The following is a 22,604-nucleotide window of genomic DNA, read 5'->3' as shown; positions in this document are numbered from 1 at the left end:
GTATCTCAGCTGGAGACCTTTATTTTATCATCTTAGTGGAAAAAATCTGCACTGTTTCCTCCCTCCAAATTAGCAGTGTATGATTTCCCTGGGGAAGTCTTTCTTAGATGTAGCGCTGATTAGTGCTTGACTAACAGGCACCAGCACATTTTTTACCTTCCAATACATACCTGAAATCTCTCACCAGACCCATGGCTGCCTGCTCAGGAGTTAGTCACTTCCTCCATAGCCTGTAAGGAAGACAACAAAGTTAAAGAAATGCTCAGTTCTAACAAAGCTTATTGTTGGTGTCTCACTGCTCATATGTATGCTGAACTGATTTCGTTCCACAAGGAAATCACCCAGGTTGAGGCCAGGGGCTGATTATTAAAGACTGATTTCTTGATGTTACCTGGTAACCTTCTGAATCAACCAACTACCATAAAATGTAATTTCTAAGTGCTACAGTCAGCCTCACTGCCCAAGTGCTGCATTTCAAGCTGCCCACGAGGAACTTCTCCCTTCCCAGAGCCAGGGAATCGCTCGTGTGGCTCAGTGCGAAGTACTGGTTAAACATGAAAATGTTTTGTCAGGGAAGTGGTGTCAGTGCAGGGTTTTTGAGGGGATGAGCAGGGATACCCCAGCACATGGTAAAGCTGGGATAAAGCACAGTGGGCTGGGGCAGGGGAGGTCAGCCCAGGGGAAAGTCTCATTCCCAGCGGTGCCAGGCAGAGCCATGCAGACACGCTGAGGCTGATGATTATGTGAGGTTGTTCTGCTTCAGCTACTTTGGGAAAACACTGCTTCCACGCCACAGTTTTTGAGCACTAATAAAGAATATAAACTTGCTGCAAGTTGAACTGGCCCTGGCTAGGTTACCTGGGGATACTTTAGCCACTCCTACATCGTAGCTTTGCCTCCAGTACTACTCCTGTGGTTTTTTGCTGGCTTAGGGGTAGTGAGCATTAGAAAACAGATTCTCTCACGAGGTTTATTGAAATGCAGTTGCATCTTCTTCCGTGGATGAGACAGTGACAGCTCCTGAAGCCCTGCGCCCTGGATGCTGGCCCCAAACAGGCATCCCTGTGCCACCCCTTGCACACTGAGCCCTTCGCCCACTCCCACCTCAACTTCTGTCACCGCCCTGCACAAACTGCTGCACTTTCCCTGGCTCTCTTGGAGAGAATTTGTGCTTTACAGCTTTACTGTAAAATAACAAGAAGCAGGCTTTTAAAATCAGGAAGCTTCTCTAAGAGACTTCTGTGCTTTTGCTGTAATCTCTCCATATGCTCCTCTGACAATTTTCATGACCTTATTTCTTAAAAAAATAAAAAAAGAAGAAAAAAAAAAAGAAAAAAAAAAAGAAAGAAAAGAGAACTCCCATCGACCGTCAAGTCTCAGAAGAGCTCTCCACACAGTAAAGGAGAAGCAGATGCTGCCAGCTCTCTATCTGGATCTCTTCTTACACATGTTTAACCCTCAGGGTATAATGGATGCTGAGAATTACTCTTTCGTAACATTTGTTTGGCTGCCAGAAAGGAAAAATGATTAGCAGCTCAAAGGTTACATTGCTGTATTTTGCAAGAGAAGCCCTTGTCATGGGCTGCCTCTTTTGCTGACTGTGGATGTGAGCTGTGATGCCCAGCTGCCCACAGGGCACTGGGCTTCTCTGCCCATTGGGCTGTCCCACCCCAGCTCTCTGTCCCATCCCAGTGCTTGTGGTGCCGTGTGGGAGCTCTGCACTGCTGCCCTGCAGGGCCTCTTTACCCTCTCTTCCTCCCACGGGCAGCAGCACCCAGACACCACAAATGTTACCCAGACCTTGCAAGTGGTACCCAAGACCTAATGTCTCATCTCCCACTTAATGTAAATGACTGTGACCAGCTTTATACGCCACATAAAACACTTCCTGCTCTGTGCAATGCTGTTTCCCCACCCTCTCCCTCTTCAATGTGTTAAAAACAAGTAAGATGATGAGTGTTTAAGATATAGTTAATGGTTTAAGAAAGGGATTTCAAACAAATTGTCAAATTAATGACTATTGCTATTGCTTCCTTTATTAGCCCCTTATTAACCTGTTTCCCGAGGGCACAGCTGTTTGGATAGGATTTACCTCTCTTTGGACCCTGAGGAGCTCAGAAATTGGGTATAAATAGCTTTAGAAACATTTTTGCGATTTTTACAGCAGGCTGCAATGGTCACAAGATGCTGCTGCCATTGTGTCTAAGCAGAACCCATCCCCTACACATCCACAGCAGCTACCAGCATGGACAGGTCTGCTGGACAGTGGTGGTGGGCTCCTTCCCCTCACACATCAGCTCCTGCCCCTCTCTGCCCTGAACTGTTGCTCTGTGTGCTTGGACACACTCACCCAGCCTGGCTGCTTCTGCCATGTCACTCCTCTCACAGAGCACTTGTGCTTGTGTTTCACATCTGGGGAGCCTGCTGAGGACAGGCCAGGTCGAGCAAGTTCATGAACATCCTCCTTTGTTTTGTTGTCTCAGGCAGCTCGCTTTTGTTCCACAATAAAGGGGCTGCTTTGAATTATCTGTGCACTAACCTGTACCTACACCTGCATTGGCCTGGGCAGTTTGTGCAGAGGGTAGCTGAAATTTCTGGTTGAAGTCTACCTTGCAGATTGCCACTGTCACATCACAGATGCTTCTTCTGTTCGTTATGTTGATGGGTGAAAGCAATGAAGTTCGAACTTTGTTCAAATTTTCCCTGAGCTTGGCAGCATAAGGGCTCTAATATGGGTTCAGGTTGGATGTTAGGTACAAATTATGTGTCAGTTCAGTGTTCTCCCCCTCTGTCTTCTCTTGCCAATAATTTGCTACAGCACACAGAATTCCTGTTGCCCCGTCAGCCTGTGTCCTTCCAAAGTCACTTCAGTGCCCATGATCAGCTTCTGTCTTTTTCCCTCTCTGCAGTGAGCTGCTGGTCCCACACAGAAGCACCACGATTCTCTCTGGGAGAGCTCTGCTGCACTCCCAAAACAGCCCCTCTGTGACACCCCTGGGCACACCCAGAGGTTGTTCACACAGGCTGGAACAAACTTTTTCTGTTGGTCGAGATGATGTGGCCACAGAGCCAGGATGAGGCAATTTGCCCTGGAGTTACCAGTCCAGTCCAGGGAACGTTATCTACTGCTCAGAACTCCAGACTGGGAGACGTGAGCACAGCACAAACTCTGCCTTTGGTTTTTGGTAGGATCTTGGGTAAAATGGTTCCAAACCCTATTTTTCATTTGCTAAAGGAGGGATGAAAGTATTTCCCTGGAGGAGCTAGGTGTTAGATTGATTGTTTCATGATCACAAAGCCTTTGATATCCTTTAATCAAAGAGTTGTTAAGGGTTTTAAAGGTTGTTATAACCTGTGGAAGAGATGTTAATTCTCTGTGCGCAGCCTATACAGAACGTGGAGTCTCTAATGTTATTTGGGGACTTAGTATTAAACGCTCACTTCAAGATGCTGACTGAAGTTACCTTTCAGCCTCACACATGAGCTGATTAGAGTAGAGTGTGCTTTGAAAGCTTCTTCACTTCTCATTAGACCCTCTCTTCTACAGTCACCTCATAAGAGGCTAATTTACATTAAGTCTAGGCCACGTTAGGGTCTGGATTTCTCGTGGAAATACATCTTTGGCAGCAAGAGCAAAACCTCTTGTGCTCTCTGCATAAGAATCACTAATTCTCTCCTCTACATCATAAATCCCAAGGCATGCTCTGAATCCCAAGTAAGTTTGATTTGTAGAAAGAAATGAGGTGCACATTCCTCCTCTGACAATTTTCTGCCTTTGCTACTCTGTATTTCTCCATTAAAAAGAGGGCACCAGAGATTTGCAAATCCCTCTATCCAGTGTGAGCACACTCTGAACTGGTGCTCTATTCCCCAGCCAAATTCTTGAGCCCACCTTGGCTTGCTGAGCCTGGTGGGTACCCCACTGCCCTCACATCTAGCCCTGTAGCTCCACCAGCTCTGACAGGTCCAGTTGGCGCTCGCACTCCAGCAAACCCCTTTGAATATCCACAGTGGATACCCACAGCCAGGCAAACATCTGCCACCCACTGCTGTGTACAAGGGAATTGCTTTACAGTCTTAGAACTTGCAAAACTATCTAATGTGAAATACATTGTTCCGTCTTTGTGTTTGTCCTGAAGAGAAGAAAGCCCTGAAAACCTTGTAAAGCCGATAACACTCTATCAAAATGAATTAGAGGAGTTTATAGAATACCTACCATGAGATTCTGGCCCAGCTTGACAAACTGTATTTTTATTATTACTATTATTTATTTGCTTTACTGCTTAGTCTGTAGCTATACAATAATATTGCAAAGAAGAGAAAATGCTGATAGGTCATGTTCTGCTTCTATTGGCAGTGGTTTTATATTTATATGACAAATATCCTGGCAAAGTTTGGTAACTTTTACTTTGTTTCCTGTTATTTTAGACATTGTTTTATTCCTCATTGGAGCCTTTATTTAAGAGCCTTGTTAGCCTCTGAATTTCTCCAGTGGCACTGAAATGATCAAAAGGGTTCTTGTGGTAAGCATTGCAAAGCTGTCCTTCCCTCAGCACCACAAACGCTGCAGGTCCTTTCCTTAGGGAAACAAAATATATTTCAGAACACTGTTCTTTGTGTTCGCAAAAATGTATCATGCCATTACTTTAAAATTTCAAATTCTGCTTGCTTCCTATAACAAAATAATCCAAAATGTCATATTTTTAACATTTGCTGGGCTAACTACTTCTAAACTGGAACAGTTTTGACCAATGTTATTTATGAAATTTCAAAATCCTAAATATTTCCAAGACAGTAGAGGAAGGTATATTTCTCTATTTTTCATTATTTTATAAACAAATAGAACAATATTGATTATGTTTAATCAATATTATTGTACTGTTCACGTACCCATTTTCCTCTGGGCCTAGGCAAGGAAACACTTCTGGCATTACATGCAAGTTGGAAACCTGTGGGGCTGCAAAAAGTGTGAGGTTTTATTTTGTGGGGAATTTTCCCATACATAAAGAAGCAGGTTTTTTTTCTTTTTCTTTTTTATTTTTTTTCCCTATGGATGAAACCAAGAAATTCCCACCCAACCAAAACCTGAAACTTCAATTTTAAAATTATCAAGACAAGGGTTCTGAAGCAAGTGGGCTGGCAAGAAGTGACATCTTTCTGGGCAACTTTACACAACGTCCATTGAAGAGTGGACAAACACGATGCATTTGTAGAAGAGCTGCCATGCTGCCATTCCCCTTTTGCACTCAGTGTTTCCACCTGGAAAAAACCTTGGACTCTGACTGTTTTCTTCTTCCTCTCCCTTCTTCACATTCTCCATTTTTTTCTTAGAGCCCACATAGTCTGCAGCCCCAGCATGAACCCCAAAGGGTGCACGAGATAGGACGCACAAGCTGCTGCATGGATGTGGAGGTGTCCTGCAGACAGAATTTCCAACCGAGCCATCCCATGGGATGAGCTCCCAGTTGCCCAAGTGGACGCAGTGCAAAACCCCACTGTTCTCCCATCCATCAGGAGTTCCCAGGCTGGTGTTGCTGCCAGGCTAATGGGCATTGAAGGCTTTCTCTCCTGTGAGCAGGACTGTGAGACCTGACAGCTCCTCGCACCTCTGTTTGGAGACAGGCATTGGGAAAGCTGCTTGGAGCTCTCCATCAGGGCTCGGTTCTAAAGGCTGCTGCGTGCTGTGACTTCTGGCACTGAACTGCCCTTCCAGGCCCCTGCTCAGCGAACCATTTCTCACTGAATTAAGGGGAATTTAAGTATGTGCTTGTGCATTTCCATGAACAGAGAGCCTGTTGAATCAAAGGAACTACTGAGAGCAGAGGGCCTTAAAAATAATGAACTACTTCCCTGTAAAAGTATCTGTTATTTATCCCCAAGTTCTTATCTTGTTTATAACAAAGAATGAACAAAATTCCTTTCCCAAGGCTGGATGGTCCTGGAGCTTATCCACACCAAACAGGGACAAAAATAAGCTTCATTTTAGACAGAATAAATAAGCAAATGCTTCCTAGTCGCTTGCATTCTCTCTCTCTTTTTTGTATTCCTTTGTACACAGTATTATGGATTTATCCAAAGTCTGCTGGAGTTGATCAAACTCTTTCTTTGGCTTGAATGGGTTTTGGAGCAGACCTGGTGGCGGAGTATGGGAATATCTTTATAGAGATATTTTCTCGTCTACTGCCTAGAAAAAGGAATATTATTAATATACCAGGCTAGCACACAGCCCCCAAGAACTGTCAATAGTCACTGTGTTACTTAATTTAAAATTACCCTGTTTCCTTGCTGAACATTCTTTAGGAGCATCAAACCTGTAGCACTGGATAGGCTTCCAACCTCTGGCTCATTTTACAGACAACCTTTCAACCACAATTGCCTCTGAACTACGTCACACACAAAGATAAAAACAGCAGGTTCCAAACATTATCATAAACCATCTTTAAGATGAATGTGCCCTAAACCAGAAGTCCCTGTGGCTGCAGTAAGGATGTTTGCTGCTGGCTATTTTTGTCACTGGGCAAGGCCCAGCCTGACAAGCTGGGGTTGGGGGGGGCTGTCCTGGCTTCTCCCCTGATAAATCCAGCTGATAAAGCCAGCACGGCTTTGGTGAGACAGGGGAACACAAAATGCCCATATGCCCTTCCATTTCAGCTGATGAATTTCACATGAATGAGCTGGGACATTTTTGCCAGCGAGGCCCTGACCCAGCTGTCACTGCTGCCACACTGGAGCGCTGCTGTGGAGGTGATTCCCACAGTGGGACGAGCTCGTGGCTCCTATCCCACCCAAGTCCCACAGATGGATGCATTTCACTGTTTGGCAGTGATTTTCCAGACCTTTAAGTGCTACCTTTGGAAATACTTAGCCTCTTGCACGTCATAAAGGGGCTCAAGTGTGTCCAGAGAAGGACGGAAAGGAAAGGAAAGGAAAGGAAAGGAAAGGAAAGGAAAGGAAAGGAAAGGAAAGGAAAGGAAAGGAAAGGAAAGGAAAGGAAAGGAAAGGAAAGGAAAGGAAAGGAAAGGAAAGGAAAGGAAAGGAAAGGAAAGGAAAGGAAGGAAAGGAAAGGAAAGGAAAGGAAAGGAAAGGAAAGGAAAGGAAAGGAAAGGAAAGGTCCGGAGCACAGGTCTGATAAGGAGCAGCTGAGGGAGCTGGTGGGGGGCTCAGCCTGGAGAAAAGGAGGCTCAGAGGGGACCTTCTCACTCTCTACAACTCCATCAAAGGAGGGTGTAGCCTGGTGTGGCTCAGTCTCTTCCGTGTAACAAGCAACAGGACACGAAGAAATGGCCCCAAGTTGTGCCATGGGAAGCTTGGATTGGATTGGGAGAAAATTATTCACTGAAAGAGTTGTCAAGCACTGGCACAGGCTGCCCAGGCAAGTGGTGGAGTCGCCATCCCTGGAGGTGTATAAAAGACGTGTGGCTGTGGCCCTTGGGGACATGGGTCAGTGGTGGGCTTGGCAGACCTGGGTTAATGGCTGGAGTGGATCATTCTAGAGATCTTTCCCAACCTAAAAAATTCTATGATTCTGTACTGGTATCACACAAAACTGAGTCAACAAGAGGCCCCCCCAGGCTGGGTCCCCACCCCCACACTAAAAGCAGAGGGGTACAGGCAGGTCTGATTCATGTATATATTGTCGTAGTACTCAATACACACTCAGAAATCTTAAAGCAGATTGCGACTTGGCATCTATAACTAAAATATATCAATACACAGACACTCAATGTGCTTTTGCAAAATGACTGAAAACCTGTTCTTTTCATGTTTCCTCAATACAAATATGACTGCATTTTGCTTTAGATTAAGTACTGCTCTGAGACATATTATCATTGGGTAAATGAATTTGTTACCCATATTAAATCCTTGTAAATAAAACAAGCAGACCAACCTGCATATGTGTTTGTTTTTTTTTTTTTTCTTTTTTTTTCTTTTTTTCTTTTTTTTTTTTTTTTTTTGAGTTTACATGCTTCATACAGAACTAGAAGGTTTAAATCTCACTGAACATTCTATGTGATTTAATCAGATTCTAGAGTAATGTGGGAAGGAAAATAATGAAAAGTACAGCTTTTCATTTAAACATATGCAGCTCTTTTCATGCAGGGTTTTCATTTAGGATTTTTTCTTTTTTTTTATTTTAATTACACTTTGCATTAAAGAACATAGCTAGTGTAAACACAGTCTGTAACACTTATAAAACAGTGCAAATTTTGTAAATTTTTGGGAGGAAGTTGAAATACATATATTTATAATGGAGGTAAAACTGCTTTCTTTCTCAGTAGAAAAATACGTCTATTAAACACCTATGTTTGGAACTTAACTTCACAAAAGAGCAAGTTATAGTTCTATACTGTGTCATAAATTAATATCTTTTCTAGATTTCCACTTTCAGTGTTAGTGTCAAATGCATAATAATATTAGAAAAAAATGAGAGAAACATGTATTATTTAAAGACTAATGAAAAATCTTACAGACAATGACTGGTGAAGGAGGGCACAGAATAAAGAACCGGGGAAAGAAGCAATGGAAAATACTGACCTCTATGAATTATTGCAATTTGAGATCATTTTCATGGCCTTTGGGCCAATTCTGGATACTTTTAAGTCTTAGGTCAGTGTGTGTTTCCATTTGACTGTAGGGTACAATTTAGGAACTACTGCAAAATGTCAGGGATTTACTGAACTTGTTTGCTGATGAAACCACAGGCAGCTAAGTGCAGAGTGCTAACTTTTATTCATGCAATCAAAGAGAACAATGCTAAAGACATACTGAAGCACAGGCAAGGTTGCCTGCCTTAAAAATATTGTTGGGAACTTGCTCCAGCAGATCTTATTGAGACAAAACTCTCGTATCTGCTGTGTTTTCATTAGAGCTGTGCCAAAACCTGCAAAATTGGCTTTTCGCCTTCATTATTTAGAGTTTTTTTCCTTTGATATGGTTGTCTCCACAGCCCAACTCTGCAACCCTTACCCAACTGAGTGTGGAAATCTCCATGAAACACGCTGGTGCTCACTGAGCAGCAACGCCTGATGCTGAGAGCACCTGTGCAGCAATTCTCATCCACCAGCAGCAGGAATGTCACTCATGAGAGCCAAATGACAAGATCCTATTTGACTGACGGAATCACTCACACAAGTGTGAAATGCAGGACCTGGCCAGTTGCTTAAAAACATCACTTTTCACTAGGCACACACAGCAGAAATATTCCTGCTTCTGCCATATTTAAAAGGTACATAAATTGGCAGGTTGATAAACAAGAGAGAAAACTGGTTCAGGTGATTATCACTGCAACAGAAGTCAGACTTACTAGTAAACCTGAATAACTTAGCACTTAATCTCCATATATTGCTGTAGTACTTCTTTTCTATTGCTGATGTTCTCACAAAAAAGGTTAATTTCAAATTGTAACTACTGGTTTTGGAAAAAAATCCTACGTAAAATTACTTTACTACAAATCTTAGATCTTAAGAAATTTCAGATTAATGAATTGGCCAATAGACAGCTAAATTTATATTTAAACTGTTTGGAAAAATTCTTTAAAAATCTGCAAAAAGTTGTGAAATAATCTATAGTTGACAGAAAAACTGTTTAAAATCCTCCTAAACATCTTCCAATATTCTAGTAAGTTGTTTAATAAAACCACATTGCTAACCATTGACTAGGAATACAACATGCCTCAATAATAAAATGAAGAGATGCTGATGAGAGCAGGTGATTTATTTTGCAGTAATTGTTACTATGCACTTTATTGATAAAGCTTTGTCTGCATTGTTTCAGCTGGGCATCTTCTAAGATGTATTTGCAAGACAATGCTACCAGGAAGGTTTTCTTCTCCTTCCTTTTCAAGATGATTCACCCCTTGTGTTCTGTGCAGGAGATAATAATTTTTGTAGCATGATTAGAATTTCAAACTGTACTGTAGTCTACATGAAAAACCCAACAACTTTTGTGCATTCCAAATACTGTTACTTAAATATGTATGGATGTTGGAGATCATATACAGTGACTTTTTACTCATCCCAGTAAACCTACTGTAAAGTGATGGGATGAGGGTTTTTTATCCCCATTTTCAAAGAAGCAATAAAACTGTACATTAAGAGACAGGAAAGACATTACTGAGTTGCAAAAGAATCCCCCCTTTGTCAACGATTTGTAAATGTAAACAGAAAAGTTCAAGTAGAAAAGCAAACAAGTGTGCTGCTGCTTTGAATAGGTTTTCTCACCCCAGTGCGGGGAGGGCAAAGTTCTTTTCGGACGCCTCTTCGTGGCGGCCGTGAAGCATCTCTGGAGAGCCCTGGCGTTCACTACCAGATATCACTGGTGAAGCTGAGCTCCTTGGCCGATAAAGGTAGCGAGGGGTTGTTCCTGTGGAACTCCCGGGGTTCCTTGACGGCGTTGTTGAGAGGTAGCTGCCCGTTGAGGAGTGTCAGGGGGATGTTACAGTACGTGTGGTGGTTGCTGACGGAGGCCATGGGCAGCGTGGCTGCAGACACGTCGTACTCGTATCCCCTGCAGTAGTGCCTCATGTGCACAGAGTCTGCCTGCTGGTAATCGCTTAAATCCGCCCGCGACTCCACCAGCGTGGCAGAAGTGCCTGTGACAGCAAGAGAGGGCACAGCCTGGAGGTCGCCAAAGAGGCCCTGCTCTGCGGAATCCAGGACTTGATGCCGAGACACCACCTCCTTTTTCTTCCCTGGCATTTCAAAGACTAGGCGCTTCCAAAACTTAGAATTCAGTTTGCTGCTTTTTGGTCCTTTCCACTTGACCACTGAGAGAAGTTTGATGGTGTGCTTTAATGATTCCACTTCATGATAATTCACCTTCCCTTTTAATTCAGTGCACTCAATCAAAATAACTTTGATTTCTCCACTGACTAGCATGTTATGGAGCCTGTTTTCCATCTCAAAAATACTCCATCCTCTCCTGAGAACATAGTCTGGAGTTAACACGATAATGAGTCTTCTGCTTTGCTCAACACATCTTGTGAGATCTTCAATGTAGGCTACAAATTATAGAAAGAGAGAAAGAGTAAAGAATAAAGAAGTCTATTTTATTAAAACATCAGGCTTGCAATCAAGTATAACAAAATTCTGCATTTTACTGATGCACACCATTTAAAACAATGGGCACTTCAATATACTCCAACCAATATAGGCTTGTGTATCACAAAATACTTCTATTTATGGCGTTCACATAGAAAACTCCTTAATAACACCTTTCAGCCTTTGCTATTTTTCCCTGTTCATTGCAGCAGAATGACATTTACGCAACACTCTTGCTGTGTAGGTGCATTAGTGAATAAAAACACACAGTTTACTTAGTGAAAAAAAATAGATCAATGTAATGTTTGTGTAAATTCTCGCATTAACACTGCACTCAGGGAAGCACGCTTTGGGAAGAGGTTCTTGTGTTCCAGGTGCAAAGACATGAGGGTGCTGCAGAGTGTATGAACCATAACTTGCAAAAGCTCGAAAAGAAATGAACCCTCATCACATGCAGAACTTGTGCTACTGCATAGAAGCATCATGGTAGCTTTTTCTTCTTTAGGTACTGACCACAAAAGCATAAGAACATCCTTTGTGGCCCCATTTTGTTTTAATATCACAAACCTGTGCTTCTATGTACCCCAAGGTATTAACAGAGACTTCACAAGTGACAGGAACAAATGGAAAATTTAAACATATTGGAAGTATTTATTTGTTGAGACATCAGTGACAAAGAAAATAGTAGGATTCTTTTATTCATGCATGCCGAGGAGTTGCAAACAATCAGTGTAATCAGAATGCCAGCCCCATCAGCAGCTCCATGATGCCAGTTTATTGAACTTCAAAATATTTGTGAAGTTGGACTTTGATCCCTCAGCTTCACTTATCCCAGGGATGGTAGGGAAGAGAAGCCAAATACACTGGTCTGACATGGAACAGGATGGGAAAGAGATCTACTATCAGACCTGATCCAAAACCCATTCAAATGAACAGACTTCATTCAACAAACTTCAATGGGTTTTGGGTCAAGACCAGAAAAATTAAACCCCTTGAGCAAAACCACCAAGGGCAGAAAATGTTCACTGGTTGCACAGCATTACAACTGCAAGCTTTGAGACAGGATATCTTTGTGTTTATAAACTACACAAACCTCTTGACCATGCTACTGGGAATGTGCTGCCTGACAACAGAGGCGAAGCACGAGTTAGAAATGAAGACTTGGAGACAAGAGCTGCACAGAACAGATCTTTACTCAGCACAGGGCAGGACCTCGCTTACACATCTGCCCTCTAGCAGGAACAACAATTACAAATAACATCATTAATCAACATCTGTTACTGCAAGACTCATTTTATAGTCCTAGGCACGATACCACAGCATGCTTATTCACACCACTTCCAGTAAAGTAAACAGCTACAAAATAGGCCAACAGGAACATTCTAAAATAGCTTATTTTGATGAGACTGAAGGCATAGTTAGCATCAAATCTGCCTTTACTGATGTTTTATTTCACCACTTAGCAGCAAGAAAGATTTCTTTCACAAATGGAAAAAAGAGGCAATTGCAAACATCCCATAGACACACAAAAATTTAAGACATACACATACATTACAAATGTCTATGCAACAATCCTGACTTTTAGTTAATGATTTATGACTTTTTAATCATGCAGCATTTACAGGGTTTTTTGTTTGTTTTTTTTCTCAAAATACTTTATGAGGAAAAACCCGCCATTGTTCTATGTAAAATAGTTACTCATTAATGAAAAAAATTCAACATTAAAATCCATGGGAGAGGCAGTGGAGCGGGGAGAGAATCAGCAACAATGAGAAAATGATAAGCAGAACTGGTGAAACAAAACTTAAGGAAAGGTAGAAATGTTCAATACAATGGAAAGATATTATCCCAATGTATCAACAGCTCAGACTCTTCATTTTCTTCCTTTCTTTCTGCTCCCAAAAAGAAAGAATTTAGGTGGGAAGCTTCATCATTAGAGGTTGAATCTGCAAGATACAGTAAAACAACACACTATCATGCATCTTTCCTGAGACATATTCATCCCTCCTCCAAACAACTCAGAACACTGCTATGCACAAGACAATTCTCTGCAGGGCACAATACTGGGCAGTAACGTATGTCCAGGGTAGTCTGAGCACAGCCATGCATATCCAAATGCATCCAACTGAGAAAAAAAGCACAAACTAACAAAACAAACAAAAAAATCACTCCACTTTCACCTCTTCAAATATCCAGCACCAATCATTTCAACAGCAACACCCCAGCAATAATCCATCATACCATCACAATCAAAAAGTTGTCAGCCTTTGCCTTGGGCAAACAGGGTGGAAAGAAGATGGGAGATATTCCCTGTTTTCTTAGGTGGACATTTCTCTCCTCCGTGCTTCTCCCATCTCTTTTGGATGCCCACCTTCTTTCCTGGAAGATGTATTGCTACATGTTGGAGCTCTGTCCTCAGCTGACTAATGAACACCTTCACAAACGGTTATGAGGTGATCCCTCAAATTCCACATTTGGAGCTGGTCACTAATAGATGTGGCCAATGAACAGGGGACTTGTTGATGCTCTGAGGATAAAGTACACTGAGTTATAAGAAACTGGGAACCCAAATTTCCAGCTGTCTGGTCCAGAAATACTTAGTACCCCCACTAACTCCAGCTTGGGACTACTGCTGAAGGCAGGTGATAATTTTCCTGGAGCCTGTGGTTCCATTTGGTGTACTCTACAATACATCAAATTTGCACAGCTTCAACATTTCTGTGAAGAAAAGCATGGGGAGACAGATTTTTGTCTCCGGAAATCCTTCAGAATTGGAGACTTCCCAAAATACCCCAGGTTCAGTTGTCTGTCTCAAGTGTTCAGTCCATTGGAAGGTACTAAATCCAAGCAACCTATATTGCAATGTTGGATGGAGAAAGGGTTGCTTTCACCTTTCCAGTGAGCCAAGAAATTATTGTCAGGCAATGGCTCTGCTTCATTTACAAGAAAAAAACTGAATAGGGGCTTCAGGAATAATGTCACCAACTAGTATCAACTGTAAAGTTCCAGAGCAACATATTTCCATCAGATAAATATAACTTCACTGTAACTTCACTTTTGCTGCAGGAGGTATCCACTTCAATGATATTTCATTGTAAGGGGAGAAAAAAAAACTGTCTTGATGAAGTCACTTTTAAGTCCCAGGGATTGTATTTTGTGATAAATTAGAATGTAAAAACAGGATGCCAGTGTTATGTCAAACCCACTTGTTTTTACTGAGAAAACACATTTTAAATTTCGACTGATTTCCCCCCTCCTTGAAACACCATTTTGCGATACGGTACAAAACTGTTCTCAAAATGTTAGCAATGCCCATAGGTTAAAAAAAAAACCCCAAAACCAAAAAAACTTTGTGAGCGGCTCCATCAGTTAGTTGTATCACATTCAATGCAATTCTCAAGGAGGAACGGACAGCAAGACGTGTTATACCCAAACCCAAACGTTGTTTTTGCATGGCTCCCTTGAGTAATGAAGACTGATCACCTGACAGCAAATATGTGCTCACCAAACACCATCCACATGCAGCAATGCTGAACAGTAGTTTGGAGCACTGGAGAAAAAAATTCAAAGAGATGCATCCTGTTTGCAATTAAATAATCTGTAACTGGCCATGGAATCCTTAATGAGCCACATTAACCACAGGCTGGAAGGAAACCTAATATGCAAGCAGACTAGGAGCAAGGAAATCAATGAACACTATGGGCACAAAGTTGCTTACACAAAGAAATGACTGACTAACCAGATTCAGATGATTTGCAGAAGGAGTTGAGGGAGAAGGGAAAAAAACACTAGAAATCGTATAAAATCCTATAGATATTTTTGGGAAACGTGGCTTGCAGCACTACGAGGACCAAAGAGTATCTACCATCAAACCCATGCTGGCTGGTTCCTGGCACACTGATTATAACCAGCCTTTCTGTGTTTGGCAGTGTGACCATCACTTGAGAAAGTTATTTACAGAAGAGTAATTCAGGCCTGGTTTCCTAGCTGAATAGTTCCCAAACCCTGAGTCTGATTACTTTATTATAACACCAGTGATTTTGTGTCTTGATTTCCCTATTTATTAAATATGTTTTGCTTCTCTTAGCTTGGACCAGAACAGCTGAGACACAGAGCGGAGTATTGGCCCCTTCCCAGCGAGAGCCCAGTCCCAGGATGAGCTGAAGGACAGCTGACGAGTCCAACAAAAAGAAACAAATAGTGCAGATTAGTGCACCATATGACAGCCAGCCCTTCTGCCTTTTGTTCATATTTATTCCTCTTTCAGCTGACATCTGTGTGTACCCCCGCTACCCTCACCCATGCCTGACATTAAAAGTAAGGTTCATACAGAGCAGACAGCCAGGGACTTCTGAAGGGAGTTTGTGGAGCTGGATACTGTATCCCTGTTCCAAAGAAATGGTATCCTATACCTAAGGAAGGCTCCTTGGGAACCCCAGACACATGGTCCAACTGGGTTTTCTTCATGCAGGAACCGAGGAAGCTGAAATTCACCAGGCAAAAACCACAAAGATGGGCAGATGAAATTACAAAGTGCCAAAACTACAATATTGATTGTCTTTTATGTGCTTTATGTGCTTTTTATCACATGCCTTAGACATTCTCCCCGTGTGCTGAGAACTTCTCATTTTTCAGGTAAACAAATATTTTCATTCCATCACTGTTGTTCTTTTCACTGCCTGATCTCACACCCTGGCCTGAGCTGGAGTGAATGGTTGGTGTTTTTTCAATCCTTTCAAGACCAAATGCACATATGCTTAGAGAACAACTAGATTAAGCTCTAATAGATATGTATTGTTGGTATTAAAAGTGTAACTTGCCAACTTTTACCTCTCGACTTTCAGGTTTTAAAATAACTTGCAGAAATCATGGAGAAAAAAGTACCTTCCTCTGATGTAGTTCTGATTTTAGAAGAGTGAAGCACAAATAGATATTTTTCTCTGCAGACATCATCCTTGTCAAGACAAAAAATGGCTCAAGTGACAACATAACTCATCCTGTTACCCCCCCCCACCAACTACTCAATCTCCTTGGGCCTCTTAACACTGAATTTAAAAAATACTCACAGAGCTTGAGAGTGTTTGTTGTGGGAAGGGGTTTGTAATAAGAGCCCTGAAAATGAATAGGGTGAAATAATGAGAGCTGGTAAGGAATTCAGTGCATCTCAGGGATCCCAGTCTCCTTGTGCAAGTTAACCTGTCCAGTTACGCCCAAGTTACCTGGGCAAGGAGGTGTGTGTGCTGTCAGCTTCGACAGAATGAAGAACACATGTTCTGTTAAGACCAAAGAGTATTCTTTAAGAAAGAAGAGCTGCTACAGTACTTCCCATGACATGCAACTCAGTTCCTGGGTTACAAACTCGGTCTTCATTGCCACGTCTCCCTGCTGGGTCACCGGTCTCGTCTCCCAGCCCACACGGCTGTGTGGGATTCTTTTCCATGTTTCTAGTTCAGGAAGTTGGATCCATCCACGTTGCTCTCGGGCAGCACCAAGAGTTATCCCAAAGGTCCTTGCTGGCCACTATGCCATGGGCATTGCTGAGGCCATTGGCATCCGTCGGGGTCATTCTCCCTCCCACTTGGACAAAATGCTCCACTGGGATAAAATCTGTATCCCAGCAGGGCTCAGAAACCAACACCTGCTGCAAAACCTGACTCAGCCTCATCTGACCTGAACCCTGGGATCTGTTTCCCAGTGGTGAAGTGGTGGCCTCAGCCTCCACAGCCAGTCCCTCTGTCCTCCTGGGGACAGCAGCAGTTGCTCCGTGGACATCCCTGAATCGGATGCGGAGCCGAAAGCAGAGCCTGGACGTGCCCTGTGAAGGAGGTGGCTGTGGGTGTGTCCCAGCCACAGCACATCTGGCTGCAATCTCTCCCTCGGCTGCTCAGGGACATGCAGAGCCCATCACAGCTTTCCCCCAGAGGTTAGCGATGAGCCAGCTCAACAGAAACATCATCAAACTTGTCCCTGATTTTTCCCAAAGTCAGCTTTTTAGGCTGTTTGCAGAACTGTGCAAGAAAATTAATGAAATACTATTTAACAAATCTATTTTTTGCCGGCTCTCAAATGCAGAGAGCAGCTGTAGGAGCGGCTGCATGCCAAGAAGGAAGCGAATGGTGCACACCCTCCCGTGGCAGCTCCTCACAACTGCACGGATTGCAGGAAGCACCAGTCGTACACAGCTCCTGCTGCACTGCTGGGGGGACACACACCGATGTACACAGGACAGAGGAGGACACACGTGAGAACACAGTGGGAAATCATTACGTTGATGAAAGTAATTTGCACTGAAAGATGAGGAAGTGAAACATGTGAGAAGAGATATTTCCTAAAATAAAATGATTGCTGTGATCAAGCCCCCGTTCTACTATAGAAACCTACCCTGGAGAGCTATGTATTTTGTCACAATCTGCCACTTACTGAGACAGTCACTCTAAAATATTCTCTGTGTGTATATGTGTATATGTGTGTGTGTGTGTGTGTGTGTGTGTATATCTATCTATCTATCTATCTATCTATCTATCTATCTATCTATCTATCTATCTATCTATCTATCCTATATCCTCTCCTAAAACTCTGAAGTTTCCAGCAGGCCCATTCCACATCACACTGCCTTCACTAAGCACTGCAAGTCCTTGTGAGAGTGGGGAGTATCAGGGAGAACACAGGCACGTTCCACTATTCCAGGGCACACAGAGAGCTCACAAATGCAGGAGGCCGAGTCCTCCCTCCCTCCCCATCCCCTCAACCTCCCTCTAGCCCCTCTTGAAATAAAGTGCTTTTCCCCCATATCTTTACTAAGCTAAAGCATGCAAATCACACTCATTTCAGCTCCACATTTTATTCTGCCTTGTCATTATGTCTGATTAGGCGTTCTTGAAGCCCCATGTGCTAGAATGCTAGAATCAGGCCTTTTCATAATACTGAAGAAGTGAGTTTGAGAGGAAAGAAGAAGGATTAAATCTGTGAATGTTCATAAATGAGAACTGACATTTTCAGGTACCCTACATCTTCAGGAGAGGTTTAATGAATACCCAAAGTGATGGCAAGTATTTGCTGAGTGCATTGCTGACAAAAATAAGACAAAAATAAAATACCACGCTGGCTGGAACAACAATTGTAAAAAGAATCTAAATTCAGATTAATCTGTGCTTCAGCATAGTTATCATTGAAGGGTTAACTTTAAACTTCTTAGTTAACTTGCTTAATTGCAATGTATAACTCTGCTGTATTGTTGGATATGAAACAACTAGTTAGAACAATTCTGTGGGTTTTACCACAGAAATATGTATTTTCTCTTAATAATATTTAAAAATCTGATATAATTTGCTTGTACTGTAAGAAATAAGAAAGCTATGAGCCAAGTCTCCTTTCTGTAATTTGTCACTGCGGGAGAAAAACCTACACCTTGCAGGGGCAAAAAGAAAAAGTGAATCAGCTCTAAACTAGGAGCTGAAAATGCATATGATAAATTCAAGGCCCCTGCACAGGCCTTTCATGATCTCTGGTGAGGCTCTGACTTCTCTTTCCCCATGTTAAAGGGTTCAGAGCTCTGTTTCCAGCCCTCTCAAAGGTCAGAGAAGAAACAGGCTCTTGACTTCTGGGTCAGGCACTGGTGCTTGGCACAGTGAGGCAGCAGTTTCAAGTCTTTTGGCAGGCAGGTTGTAATGCAGCTATGCTTGAGCTATTCCATGTTTGGGGACATCTGCTCCACTACAGCCACTGCTTTGTTCTCTTACTCATATTTCCTATGCAGTAGCACATACAGAGAGAAGCTCATGTTCTCTTCTGTTGTTGTCATGAAAGTGATTTGGAGATGGAATTTGTAAAAAAAAAACAACAAAAAAACCCCCCACACAAAAAAACCCCACCACTGATTTTCACAAGGGTAGCACTTCAAATAAATGTGATATTACAGCAAACATACTGTGCATTCAAAATTTGTCAACACAATGGATATGATTTGTGGGTTTTTTGACTTGCTCCAAAATGAGTCTGGTAGAAGAAATGCCACAGCTACTACTAGGAAAGCATTGACCTTTGGTAAAGACAACCAAAGGTGCTGCTGAATCTTATGAGACTTCCAAATTAAGGAAAAACCCAAAAGACAATAGAAAAGATGACCTTTACTTGCAAAGCTGCAGCAGAGAAAACAACTCATCACTGAAAAAAAAAAAAAAAAAAAAAAAAAAAAAAAAAAAATCCCATCTTCAATCATGTAACAGAGATGATAAAATCCTTTTAGAAAGTTTACCTGTGCTTGATTTAGACATTTTGGATTTGGTATTGCTTGCAGTGCTGCAGCCTTCTCTGTAGGAAGGTCCAGCTCCTGCCCCCACTGAAATCAATGGCAGTTCCCTCTGATTTCAGTGGTGCAGGAACAAGCAAATTTGCAGTGCTGAGGAAACTTTTCCAGTCTTTGCAACCACTTCCCAAGGTTTTCCATATCTGTCTATACTTATCACACAGTCCAGGCCTTTGTGACACATCAGACAGAAATAAAAATGAAAGGTCAGAAATACTTACTTCCACTAGGGATCAGGTCCCTATCCGGAATGAAGAGCTTATATCCATAGTGCTTTTCTAGAACATCTGGCAGGATTTCAAGTGCAAACTGCTCCTCTTCGTTATTATCACGATCTAACGCATCAGGATCCACTTTGGTGTATGAAAGATAAGCATCATATTCTTTGTTATCTGCAAGAAAAAAAAATCGTGTTCAGCCTGCTGTTTGCAAGAGCACTCTTAGGAACACAGGAGAATACTGGGAAATTGTACCATTCCTTGAAACCACCAAGCATTTCCCAACAAAATGGGGACTTTTTACAGGAACATTTAATCTGGTTTCCAGGCAGAAATTGCATGGATCTTTTCAGTTTTCTTCTGCATGCTGAGCAGTAACTCTGCTCCATGTGGTCAGACATGTGTCACAGCTGAAAATATTATGGGCAAAATTTTCATACAAATACTAAAGTGTAAACTTTCATTTTAAGCCTTTAAATATTTTTAATGCAATTCTTTCAACTTCTGTTCCTCAGGAGTTCTAGGAGTATGTTAAAGTTTTGAGCTTGGAAAAGCTTTGAGCCTGGAAAGCTTTGAGTGAGGAAAATTTCCTTTCATAAGTAATTGTGAGAAAAGGCATGTCTTAATTCAAACAAATACTGAATATTCATAAAACAATGCCAAATACACAGGGTTCAAAGCATTTTTTCAGAAAAACCCATAGTTTTAAAAGTCAATAACATAATTCTAGATCACAATCCACTTGATCCAGGAGACAGGAAATACTTTGGGGAACACATTATAAGCGAGACAAATAACTCCCATAAAGGGCAATACTCCTTCTCCTCTTCCTCCTCTCCTCCTCCTGCCCAGCACTAGGGCTTGTCTCCAGCTCTGATTCTGAAACATGGAGCTAAGAGCTCATCAGTGTGCCAGGAACAGAAGCAGTGCCACCACAGAACTGGGGATCCATGCTGGGATCTAAGACTGCCTTAGTGACATTTCTCTTTGTATTCCTCTGCAGTAAGGGAAAACGGTGTATTGCAAAAGTCAGTCTTCAGCAGTTTGGCCTCCAGGGAGGAGCACAGCTGATATTATTTGCAGAAAATGAAAAATCAAATCGTTAATATTGTGAGAAGAAAATTGCATGAATGGAGGGTTTCTGAGTACCAATTATCTGTAAAGAATTGTGCACATGAAAGATAATTAAAGCATATATATATTTATATATATAAAATACATAAAATGAACAAATACCTAATCATAATAAAATATATCTGTTGATGACCTCGAACTGATGGTTACTTATAATTCTTGACACAAAGCCAGACCCATAAGGGTCAGAGCTGTAGTCAAAGCATGTGAATAATTACATATTTGTAAAAGGCAATTTGCCTAGTTGTCACCATGGCTGTAGGGGAGGATGGAAGACATCCACCTGGCTTGCTGACGTTCCTCTGAAGTCAACAGGCCAGCCAGCTTTGGAGGCCTATCCAAAACCTGCTGCCCTGCCCATAAGGAAGCCTGCCAAAACCTTCTAGGAGATGACAGTGACTCCGGAGGCAGCATCCCTGCAAAGAGCCCTGACATCCCTGGCTGCAGAGCACCGCCAGAGCCGGCGCTCCCTGAGCCTCCTGCCCCTGCGGGGGCACAGCTGCCCTCCCCAGTCACCAGCTCTGCCACGGAGCAGGATGCTGACAGAACCAGTTCCCTCGGGCTCCTGGGCGCTTGTGCACTGGTGTTACAGCTCCTCACAAGCTTCACGCACCAGGACAGAGAAGAAGGAGCTGCCCACACTCACCCACCGCTGGCTCTGGGCGCTCTCGGAGCTGCACTGCTTGGAGCCATTTCCTAAATGGATCCTTTAATCCCCAGTGTCATTTTCTCTGAAAGCAATGCTAGACAGGAAGTGAGCGTGTCCAACACTGTTTACGTGGGATATTTTTAGAAATACAAATAAAGCAGATCTGTTGCGTTCCAAATCTTCTTTTTTTAAAGAAATACACATGTAAGTGGAAAATGACCCTGTGATTGTATCTATACAGCTGAGTGCTCCTCAGAGCTCTGTATGTTCCCACTGCTGCCTACATGAGAAGAAACAAACATCCCCATATATGCTTTGACTTCTGTAACATTCTGCCTCCATCTTTCATCCTGCAGGATCAGAACGAGACTCAAAGCTGTGAAAGGGCTACAGTTATGCACTGGAAAAATACAAGGTTGTTTTCAAAATTTATAGGCGCACAAAATCCCCTATGTACTCATGGGGCTTCCTCTAAACAACCAGAAAATAATATTGTTTCATAAATTAAAAAGTGATTGAACCAAGGAAGCTACATGAGTAAAAATGGAGCGGCTTCACAGTGAAAACACAGGATAAACAAACTGAAGCAGGCTGGAGGAAGTTACCACTTTTGACTGGTGAGAAGCAGGGATATTATGTCGGAAGAATCCCAAGGTGTTTGAGGTAAAGTACTTCTCAAACCATATATAATCTCACCCTTCCCTTTGTCCTAGGTACCAGTGTAAATATTGTGCAGTATCGTACAGCATGGAAAAAAGCATGATTTTGGTTTTTTCCCAGTCATACATAAGGGTCAAGAAAGAGTAAGTTTCCTGATCTCTATTCCTGCTATTTATTACTGATTTATGAAGTATTTTGAACTGGAAGAGACCCACAAGGATCATCCTTCCTCTTTCTAAAATCCCCGAGATGTCATTCCATCCATTCTCCAAAATGTCTATGGATTTCATTGTGGATTCGTGGAACCTTTTCACATCATATCTAACCATTGTGAAACAGAAACATTTATTACTGAGATAACAGAAATGCCAGTTGCAGAAAGCAACATGTCTATGCAACTGCACATTGTTTTGGCACTATGGAAAATGTGTTCCCTGCTCTCTTTTCAAATACTTTAGAGTTTCCAGGTGTACCATTCCAGAGCCTGTGTGACTGCCAAGTGTTGCACTGGGCTATGGCAAGCATCTTAAATACTGCACTTTCTGTCTTCAGCACATACTACTTAGATGCATATTAATAGCATATTAATTATGAAATAA

The 22,604-nt window shown here is 42.3% G+C and overlaps 1 protein-coding gene across 7 annotated transcripts in view; it reads right to left on the bottom strand.

Moving 5' to 3' along the window:
• Positions 1-10,281: 10,281 nt before the first annotated feature.
• IL1RAPL2 (interleukin 1 receptor accessory protein like 2) overlaps positions 10,282-22,604 on the bottom strand; it is a 368,778-nt gene continuing 356,455 nt past the window's right edge. For all 7 annotated transcript variants that reach the window (XM_040091162.2, XM_058424218.1, XM_040091160.2 and 4 more), the window contains 2 exons: positions 19,566-19,736; positions 10,282-10,999 (listed from right to left, as the gene is read on the bottom strand). In XM_040091162.2, the coding sequence (XP_039947096.1) occupies positions 10,302-10,999; positions 19,566-19,736 (869 nt within the window). In that variant the 3' untranslated portion in view covers positions 10,282-10,301. The remainder of the gene's footprint in view (positions 11,000-19,565; positions 19,737-22,604) is intronic.

The sequence above is a fragment of the Hirundo rustica genome, chromosome Z (assembly GCF_015227805.2).
Source record: "Hirundo rustica isolate bHirRus1 chromosome Z, bHirRus1.pri.v3, whole genome shotgun sequence".
Classification (NCBI taxonomy): Eukaryota; Metazoa; Chordata; class Aves; order Passeriformes; family Hirundinidae; genus Hirundo; species Hirundo rustica.
This window is presented reverse-complemented; position numbering and strand designations above follow the sequence as displayed.